Below are 10801 nucleotides of genomic sequence, written 5' to 3'. Positions count from 1 at the left end.
TGCTAATTAACTTTGTTTCCTAGGATGGCCAGAAGTGTGTCTATTCACTGAAGTATTGGGGAGGTGGGTGGGAGGGGGGGGTGTTGTCCCTGGAGTCTAAATGCAAACCTGCTTTATGCCTGAACAAAACCCCAAATCAATGTGTTTCTTCTCGAAGAGGAGAGTAAATACTGTGTTTGTCTTCCCGTCTAGTTATGTAACCGTGGAGGACTTGTCTCTCTGCTTTCAGGGTTTGCACCAAACACATTAAAACTAAACAATAGGCGGGAGGCTCCGGAGCAGCCCAAGGCGAGCTGAGCTGCGCCCCCGAGCATTTTTTGGGGGGGGGGGGCGGGAGCGTGTCTTCGGTTTGGGAACAATTAATTCCATCCTGAGTGCTGGTTCTGTGCGTGTGTGTGTGTGTGTGTGCGTGTGCGTGCGCGTGTGTTGAGTGAGCTGGCACGCAACACTTCCCCCGAGTTGTGTTTCCTCTGTCCTGAGACTTGGCGAAGGCTAAAAGGTCGGCGGCACCAGGATACAAAGCCTCCGCAGAGCGTCTCGTCCCCGCCGCCGCCGCCGCCGCCTGGGCGCCGAGCCGCCTGCTCCCCGCGCGGGCCGGGCCGGGTGCGCCCCCCACCCCCACCCCAGAGTCCCAGAGCCGGTCCGGGACGCCCGGCCGCGCCGGAGAGCCCCAGCCCAGCCGCCCCCCGCCCGGCTCGCCCGGGCTTCGCCGGTCGCTCCTCGGACGGCGGGGAGGCAGCGCCGCCCGTTTGTGGGCGCCCCTGAGGCGGCGGCGCGGGGCCTCGCGCGCGGCCACCATGAGCGAGGAGAGCCGCGGGGACGGCCGCGCCGAGGGCGCCAAGGACTTGGAGAGGCAGCTCCGCCTGCGCGTGTGCGTGCTCAGGGAGCTGCAGAAGACAGAGCGCGACTACGTGGGCACGCTTGAGTTCCTGGTGTCGGTGAGTGGCCGCGCGCCATTGTCCGCACGGGCACCGGCGACAGGTTGGGGCGTCCTCGGGGCCACGATCGGCGCTCAGTAGGCTGTGCCTGCGCGCTCCGTGGACTCCCCCCCCACCCCACCTCACCGGAGGGGTGTGAGGTCCGGGATGCACGGACTCGCCCGGGGCTTGGACAGTTCCACGCGAGAAGTTCGCTTCAAAGCGAGGTGGCTATGGGGACTCTGTCCTGCGGGAATGCGGACTGCCGGGGTGGGTGGGGGGCGTCCTGCTTCCTCCCTCCCTCCTGGTCTGCCTAAGCGCATTGTGTCCCTCTCGCCACCAGCCCTGCACCGCTGACCCACCCCGCAGGGGTGGTGTGTGCAATCTGCCGTGGTTAAGGGACTGGTCAGCTAGGCACTCATACAGGTACATTTACGTAATCTATATATCTATAGAGATACAGATATAGATTTAATACTCTTGGGAACGTAGGACTCTGATGGGGGTGCAGAAAGAGCCCTGGGGTTGTGATCTCTAGCAGCTGTTGGGTATTAAAGCCACATGGGACGCTCACCCAGCCCGACAAACTCCCGCTTACATATGTCCCATATCCTGTTTGTGGGTCCCTTGTTCCCGCGAACCTACCCCAGGAGAACGGTATATTAAGGTTCTTGTCAGACAACTTTAGGATTCCTGAGAACAGGGCTGGAAATATTTCACTTTTAAGCTTGGCTTTCTGGAAATGTTTTATATATTTGAGGGCCCCGAACCCAAACGAAACCCACTGTCTTTGGGATTCATAGCGACGCCATGTGACAGAGTAGGACTGCCTCATAGGGTTTCCAAGACCATCAACCTATACATTTTCACAGACTAGCCATCGGTCACCTGCAAAACCACCGTTTGGTTAGTGGCTGAGCTTTATCCAGTGCACCACCAGAGCTTCTCATTTTAGGGCCAACAGGGGCAAAATTGAGTGAAAAAAGCTGAGACATCACTCAAGTGTATGGCCCCTGTATGCTTGCATGCGCGTGAGAGCGTCCTTCAGTTCCCTTTCCTCTCCTTCCAGCGCTCCATCCCATGCCCTTGGTGTGAAGGGGATTGTATAAAACGCCAAACTTCCCAGTTTTCTGAAATCCAGCTCAGCTTTCTGCTTATAATGATAGAGGAAAGTCACTTCTTGGCTACCGCAAAGGGGAGTAAACCATGTCTCAAGTACTGTAAGATGCTCAGATTGGCCTTTCAAGTTAAAAAAAAATCAATATAGCTGAGCCTACAAGGCCTCATTCTTTGGGGATCTATGAGTATTTGAGAATATCATGGTAATTGGTGGTATGTAGAATTGCCAGACAAGATCTTGTAGTAGTGACTGACCAAAGAAGCTCCTTCGTAAGGAGATTTGTTCTTTACTTGGTCTAAATTTGGCTTTCATGAAACTTGACTGGTAACAGGGCCCTTTGACTTTTGAAGAATCAGAGTCATTTTAAAACACCATGTGTACTCCTTTCTGGAAGCTTATGATAAAAGGGACACGAAACCACACTGAACTCATTGCCATCAGCTCAAGTTTGACTCGGAGTCACCTGATGTCAGGTTTCTGAAGATGGACAGCTTCGTGGGAGCAGACACTGTCAACTTTGACCTTCAGATCCGCTGGCAGCCCAGACGCGTCACCTTGCATGCAGTTAGCAGGCCAGTGCTTTCCCAACAGTGCGCAGGAAGCTAGCTTGCCTAATGCATCCTAAAAAATAATGAGTTGTTTTTTTGAAGATATCAGCTTTTCCTCTAATAACAGTTAATTATTAAATTGAAGGTTTGTTGTCATTGTCATAAAGAGTTAGGTCAGAAATCATGGGGAATATAAAAAGTTTTTTCCTTTTTCCAAGGAGATTATTACTTGTGACTTCAGTCTTCTCTTATTATTAAGTGAATGACTCCTTCTCTTTTTCTTGGGTTTTTCATTATTAGTGCACCTGTACGTCCACACACACACACACACACACACACACACACACAACACACACAACACACACACACAAGTTTGCCTGAGTATTTCTCTTAAGCAAATATTTTTTTATAACTTCTTGTTGGTCTTATAACCATTCAAAACTTAAAATAAAATCTATTTATATTACTTGATTTTCCGTTTAGAATATTCTTAATAGCAACAATTAATCTGTATATGATAGCACTTGGTCACCTTCAGTTCATGCCATCAATATAATTTTAATATTTGTCATTGGGTGTCATCTAGTTGATCCCAACTCAGATATGACCAAGTAGAATTGCCACATGAAGAATTCACGCAGCATGGCAGAGTAGAATTGACCCATTAAGTGTGCTATGCTGTAATCTTTACGGGAACAGATCCCTAGTTCTTTTCTTCTGTGGAACTCTTGGGGGGTTTGAACTGCCCACCTTTTGGTTAGCAGCTGAGTGCTTTAACCATTACCCCATTAAACTAATGTTATGAATTGAATGGCATCTCCTCCCAAAATCTTATGCCCTATAGCTATGGCTCAAATCCCATTTGGTTATGCCGATGTCAATAAGAGAAGCTTACCATTGGATGTGCTTTCAATCAATCTTTTTTTGAGATATAAGAGAAATTAAGCAAGAAAAAGAAGCGGAGATGGGAAGAGAGAGATGCTAAGCAAACGTGAATATTGCCTCTCCCCCCAAACTCACTGCCATCGGGTAGATACCAGCCCACAGGACAGGGTTTCTGACTGTAACTTATCTTGCTCCAGAGAAAGGGCTGGTGGTGGTTGACAGTGAGTCACCACTGTACCACCCCCAGGGTACCCTGAGGAGATCCCAGCTAGGCAAGGACTTCCCCTGAAGCGGACACAGGCAAAGTCTTTCTGGAACCCTGGTTTTTGACTTCTGTTCTCCTAAACGGTGAGCAAGGCAATGTCTGTTAGTGAAAGCCTTCTGATATTTCTTATAGAGCGGTAACAGATAGAGGGGTAGCTGACACGATAAGGAAGGTAAGCATGTGCTTGCTTGGGCTTACTTCCCAAGATATGCTGAACAATGTCGCATGGCTTTCACCATGTTGCTGATAGCAGCCATACCTAGAAGCAGAGTGTTTGATGTGGTGAAAAAAAAAGTGTGTGGGGGGGGAATTGTTCATTACAGATGAGTAAATAAGCACAAGTAACACAAGTCCACCCATAATAACCTTGTTTATTGAATATTCTGCCTCTGACAAGATAACTAAAACAGCGGAGATGGATCCCTCCAGAGCTACAAAAATATTCAAACGCTTTGGGCTGACCATGCTTCTTGAAATCCGTCCTAAGGGAATGATCAGGAATGGAGACAAGCGAAAAGTTATTTTTTAAAAGTTACCCTTAACATTAAATAAATTTGAGTGGTGGAATATTTACAAAAATGTGATAGTACAGCCCCAAGTCAAATTGAAATATTTGTTAGATTAGTCATTGTTTTAGAAGTCATTGCTTCCAGGCATTAGCACGGAGGAAGGACAAGTCTTATCTTTATTAGGAAGAGGAAGAAGAGATAGAAAGCATATTTTTAGTTCAACCAAGAACATATTTTTACTTACAGACCCAGAGATTAGCAAACAAAATGGTAAAATCTCTCTTGATGAAAAGGTTACATGACTTGAGGGGAAATCTTGTCCAACTCAGATCTTTCTTCTGATACTTGTCTGTTCTCTTTTCCACCCCTTTGGCCTTTTAGGAATTCAGCACCTCCCCACCTCCCTTAGCTCCATGTTTGAGATAGCCCCTGAACATGGTGCTGTCCCCACTCTGACGCATGTTCTTGTTCTTTGCGTCTGGTCTCGTATTTGCCACCTAGGTACAGACTTCTGGTCTGAACAAACTGCCCTCATGCAGAGTGATGGAAATCACCTAGATGGGCTTTCCTTGGGAGGCCTTAACGACTTGGTGAACTTCCACTGGGCTTTCTAGGTTCAGCTCATGTCCTTCAGGAAATTTTTAATGAACTGTGGTCTCGTTCTAGACCCTTCTGCTCTTTCAGGATAAGGCTCTTTCTGCGTTGTGCCTATTGCTGATGGCTTCTGTAGTGTTGACCTACAACTCCTGGCAATCCTGTGTCATAGAGTAGAAGTGTTTCTTGGCCATACCTTGAGGAAACTGGTCTGTCTATGGAGTAGCAGAGTGGGTTTGAACTGTAAACCTTTAGGTTAGCAGCTATCACAAACCACTTAGACTAGCCTGCTTTACTCTACCTCATACTCACTTCTTCCCTATAACAAAATCATTTATATCTTTATTTATTGACTCTCACCTCATTCACTTCCTGGCATTCAGGGGCCCATCTTACTCACTGATGTTTCCCCAGATTGTTTTGCATGCCCGTGACACAGTAAGGCACTCTATAAATAATAGCTCAGTGAAACACTGGGTTAATTAATGGATCTACCTTTTTCACGCTACATCATTTGTTGGTCTGGGTAAACTAGAGAAACAAATCCATAGAAACTCAAATAGGTATAAAAAAGAGTTTTATATAAAGGGTAATTGTACATTAAGAAAGCATCCCAACCCAGGCCACGTCCAAGCCCATAAATCCGATATTAGCTCATATGTCTAATACCAGTCTATAAAGTCCTCTTCAGACTCATGAAACACATGCAATGATGCCAAATACAGGATGATCACAGGCCAGTGGGTAGGATGTCTTTGGATCCAGTGGTGGTGTAAGCATCTCAGCGTTGACAGAGGTCTCCACGTGGCTTTTCCAGGGTTGCATCAGGGTAGGTCCATGTAGCTTCTCCTCAGGGATTTCTCACGGGAAGTCAGCAAAGAGAGTGTCTCCTGTTTCCAAGAAGGAATGCCGGATTCCCCAGAATTCTCAGGAGCAGGCCATGCCACACAGGAGAAGGTCATGCCCACATCGAGGCCTCATTGGCTATGATCTGATTGACAGGCTAGACTAAACCCCTACACTCTTAATTCTCAAATTGACAAACAAGTATATAACTACCACAATCATTTTTCAAAGGATTATTTATCCATCATCTTTAACATGCTGAATGTTTTGTTTTTCCAACTTGAGGTATACAGAGACAGTGGATGTTTTGTAAGTTTTGCTTAATTACTTATGAATTCATGTACCCAAACCTTTTAGTATCTCCATGTCAGGTCTCTGGGTGGCACAAACAGTACTCTACTCCTAAAGACTGGTGATTTGAACCCACTACCAAACAGCAACGAGGATGAGCACAGCCCCTTCCCCGCCAGCCCCCAACCCGCACTGGAGCTCGTCTATGCTAACAACCCTTGAGCCTGCCATGCGTTCAAATCGACTCCACTACAGTGTCTTTTCTTTTGTTTTATAATCCTGCATTTAAAACGGGGACTTGCTCCAAATTGAGCGTTGAGCTATTAAAATCTTTGTGAAACACATCACTGTTCATGGTGTTCCTAAATTTTACGTTAGATCATGGCTATGTTGCCTTATTTCGGTTCATTTTTCATGTCCTAGATAAAGTGGGAGTGACTTAATGTGCTTGAATTTATGTCCTTATTTCGCTTGGAAAATGAAATCTTTTGCCTCATTAGAAATACTGGAAGACATTTTGTTCAGATCACTTCATGGAACTAATATCCGGTGTTTCATATCCAGCGTCTGGACAATAGTGTGTTGCAATCTGTTTCCTGTTTGCTACCCAGTCATACAGCGGGCCAGGATCCGGATGGTTTCCCAGTCTCCGTTGATGGGACTGGAAAAGGACAGGCACAGCGCTAGGGGACTGGTTTCAGAGTGCGCACCCTGAGCCGCCCCGCAGGATCTTGCGCTCCAGGTTTTATGGAAAGCTTACTCTCAACCCTTGGTGGGCAGTAGTTAAATGAACAACAGCTAACTGTTAGGTCTGACATTAGAATGCACCTTCCACTCCTGGGGACCTGGTGGTCTGTGCTTCTGTGAAAACTATAACCTAAGGGAGTACTCTGGAGTGCCGTGATCCCCTTACGCAGAGTACCTCAGAGCCAGCGTCACCTCTGGGCCACACAGGAACAGCATCGATCGCCCTCTCGCAAGTGGTACAGTGGTTTTCACTGGACTTGGGTTTTACAAGTAAAATCCAATTGGACACTGAAGCAGACAAGAAAATACATGAAATACATGAAAGAAAAGAGCTTGATATGTTAGCACCCTTTCCCTGCCTTCTGAACAAGGAACCCCTTAGAATGAAGGTCACTCACTGCATGCTGTTGGTGCGTGAAGGCCAAGGGTTTGTGCTGTATTTTGTCATAAAGCAAGGATGTGTGGTCGGGGGAATGTTCTAAAATTGATATGGTAATGATTGCGCAATTCTCCTTAATGTGATAGAATGATTGGACTATCGAATCGCTTGTTGTGAGAATTGTGTGCCCATGGGACTATTTAAAAAATAAAGGATTGTGCAACGTGTTGCCTGTCCACCCGTGAGCCTCAGGCACCCCTTGCATTTGCATGTGAGGGCTTCAAAGACCCATGGGAATCTTGTTATTTTCCAATTCTATTTTCCACCAAGGTGGTGAAGCTCTCCTCCTCTCACATTTGAATCTATTCCTACATGCCTCCACTTTCCAAGCTGCCGTTGCTTTATCCGTAAAGCGGGCAAAGGATCCCTTTGGCCAGGGGGCCATGAAGATGAGACCCTGCTTGCTGGGTTTGGGTCCCGGGAGGGCCCTCCAGGAGTTCCTGTGATTGCCTCGGATGGTGCAGTTGTTATAAAGAACCACCAGGGTTGCCATCCTTGGGACAGCAAGTTCATCTCAGGGATAGCCCCATGTTATCCGAGTATGTCGGAGATTTGCTTCTTGCCCAGGCATTTCTCTCCTGCAGGGAAATCCTTCCCATGGCCTCCTTGGAAATGCAGTGTTTTCCTTTAATCTCTGATGGCTAGTCCGTGCATTCTGGACAGTTGGACATTCTGCACCAGAGTGAAAATGCTTTATAGTCTAAGAGCAACCACAGTATAAAACTAAACTCACTGCCACAGAGTGGATGCTGACTCATCGTGACCCTATGCGCCAGGTTAGAATAGCCCCTGTGGGTTTCTGAATCTGTAACTTCACAGAGCCAGAAAGCCTCACCTTCCTCCTGGGAAAAGGCGGATGGGCTTGAACTGTGGACCTTGTTGTTGGCAATCCAATGCGTAATCCACCGCTCCACCAGCTTTCCTATCCATGGTATAGTGCTTTTTAATTCACTCAGAAACAGAACCGAAATCACCCCATTATCATCAAGCTGATTCAGACTGCTAGTGACCCCAGAGAGCAGAGTATAACTGCTCTTTAGGGTTTCTGGGACTGTGGAACTTTGACAGGGGCACGCAGCCTCATTTTTCTCCCAGGGAGCCACTGGGGGGTTTGTCCTGCTGACTTTGTGGTTAGCAGGCCAATGCTTAACAAGCTAGGCTACTGGGGCTCCTTAATTTGCTGAAAACAATTTGCGCATTCGTCATCTGATTTGACTTACTGCCATTCATCTGTTAAGGTCCACTCTAGACCAGCATCTCACAGACTGCCTTCCCTGAGCCCCAGGCCGCCGTGATTGGATTTCTGGGCTCTGCTGAGGAATGCATGGGAGCCCCAGGGGGCACTGGTGAAGCAGTTGGCACCTCATAGAAAGGCTGCCATGTAGAGCCCACCAGGAGGCTCTGTGGGAGAAGGTGTGGCCTTTCAGCGTCTGTGCAGGTGACGGCCTTGGCAATGTTCTTGAGCGGCTCTACTCTGCCTTGCAAGGTTGCAATCAGTCTTATTCAGTCCTACAGGGGTTGGGGAAGGGTTGGGGGGGTGTTGGTGGGTCGGTAGGAGAGTGAGGGAGACACTGAGTTATTATGGCTTCAGGCTCTTCACCCCGGCTTCTCCCAACACAGCCCACTCTTATCTGACTTGTGCTTTTTTTTTTTTTTTACATTTTATTAGGGGCTCATACAACTCTTATCACAATCCATACATATACATACATCAATTGTATAAAGCACATCCATACATTCTTTTCCCTAATCACTCTCAAAGCATTTGCTCTCCACTTAAGCCCTTTGCATCAGGTCCTCTTTTTCCCCCTCCCTCCCCACTCCCCACTCCCTCATGAGCCCTTGATAATCCACAGATTGTTATTTTGTCATATCTTCCCTATCCGGAGTCTCCCTTCCCCCACTTCTCTGCCATCCATCTCCCAGGGAGGAGGTCACATGTGGATCCTTGTAATCAGTTCCCCCTTTCCTACCCACTCGCCCTCCACTCTCCCAGCCTCACCCCTCACACCCCTGGTCCTGAAGGTATCATCCACCCTGGATTCCCTGTGCCTCCAGCTCCCATATGACGACTTGTGCTTTTATACAAGGCAATTTGAAAAGCCACTTATTGAAATGGTAAAATTCCCAAACACAGGGAATGTGCATTTGCTTCCTCTGTAGAGTTATTTTTTTTTTGGACCAAACACAGTGCTTAGTAAATAACAGGTGCTCAAGAAAAGGACACCAGGAGGTGAACAACACAAAAGAACCAAACAAAACACTCTGAATCCGAATGCCATCTCTGTGGGCCCTTTTTCTGACCCTTCTAGGGGAAGCTGACTTGATTATAACAATTGTACTTAAGGCCCTGGCCGAGAGAGAAATCAGAAGACAAGTACGCACCATACGCTTGTAGCTTAGTGCAGCAGAGAGACGTGTACACAGGTAACTGAACGCGAGGCTCCATATGAAATTGATAAGTGGAGTGTGGTATGGGGCATGCAGGGGACTCCCTTCTTCTGGGGAAAGGGTCAAGGGAAATTTTAGCTAGAGATGATAATGGAGCTGGTTGCCAAGGATGAACAGGAGATTGCTGGGTGGCATTTACGTATCTCGGAAAAATAGCTTGTACAGTCTGACAGAGGTGTGGCCAAGCCTAACATGTCAGGGTGATAGCATTCTTTTGTGCCCGAGAACAAAATGTTCAAACTTAGTGTCCATAGGAGATGAAACTGCAGGTAAGTTCAGTTCAGTTGGAGAGGGATTTCCTGTAGCCTTTAACTGTGTAACATTGGGACTCAATGGTTCAGGTACACTTGCTTCTCTGATAATAATGGGTAAGTGTGGGCATCTCCCCATTGGTATTAGGAAATGCTATCCCATGAGAAGACATCGACAGACCAAGAGTCAGAGTCTTGGTGTCTGAGTTTTGCCGGGAACGGCTTCCATCATCTCAGCGATTCTTAGTACACACTGCTTCTTGAGTAACCCACACATGCATGGAAGGAAGGGTTTCCTTGTTCCTCGTAACCAGTGAAAGAGGACTACCTTCAAAAGTCACCGCACTTTACTAAGGAAGAGGACAAGTGGTGGCCCCGTGGTTAAGTGCTCAACCAGAAGGTTGGCAGTTTGAACCTACCAGTCACTCCATTGGAACCCTATGGGACAGTTCTACTTTTTCCCAATCAACTCGCTGGCAAGGGGTTAAGGAAGAGTCCTGGCCAGTAATGATAAAACCCCAGGAAACAAAACCAGACTAACTTGCGTAATACGGGTATCTGATCCTGCCAAAGTGATGTGGCTCTCAGGGTCTGTACATTTCTGCTCTATTTTTATTCTAAGTCCTTTTGCTCTCCCTGGCTGGGAATGACTTGTGGGTGGCTTGCCTTTTATTACCACCCCCCCACCCCGACCCTGGTCATTAGCCTGAATGATAATGAAGGGTGGCATCTGGAAGCTACATTCAGGACATTCTGACTCTTCTGGTGAATACACCCTGAATCAAATGGAGCTCTTTAATAATTCTGATTTTGGGCATATATCTAAAATCCCACTCACTATATCCAGTGCTCCGTCTTTCCACTTAGAATTTCATCAGCATGATTACACTCTATTATTATACTGTGACAATAACATAAGAATAGTATCTACTCAGATT

The 10801-nt window shown here is 47.2% G+C and overlaps 1 protein-coding gene across 2 annotated transcripts in view; it reads left to right on the top strand.

Moving 5' to 3' along the window:
* The first annotated feature begins 418 nt into the window (after positions 1-418).
* Positions 419-10801, top strand: part of PREX2 (phosphatidylinositol-3,4,5-trisphosphate dependent Rac exchange factor 2) — a 322717-nt gene continuing 312334 nt past the window's right edge. For both annotated transcript variants that reach the window (XM_075549599.1, XM_075549600.1), the window contains exon 1: positions 419-938. In XM_075549599.1, coding sequence (XP_075405714.1) covers positions 798-938 — 141 coding nt within the window. In that variant the 5' untranslated portion in view covers positions 419-797. The remainder of the gene's footprint in view (positions 939-10801) is intronic.

This window comes from Tenrec ecaudatus, chromosome 5, assembly GCF_050624435.1.
Source record: "Tenrec ecaudatus isolate mTenEca1 chromosome 5, mTenEca1.hap1, whole genome shotgun sequence".
In the NCBI taxonomy this organism is placed as follows: domain Eukaryota; kingdom Metazoa; phylum Chordata; class Mammalia; order Afrosoricida; family Tenrecidae; genus Tenrec; species Tenrec ecaudatus.
Note: the sequence above shows the minus strand (reverse complement) of the source record. Positions and strands in the feature narration are given on the sequence as shown.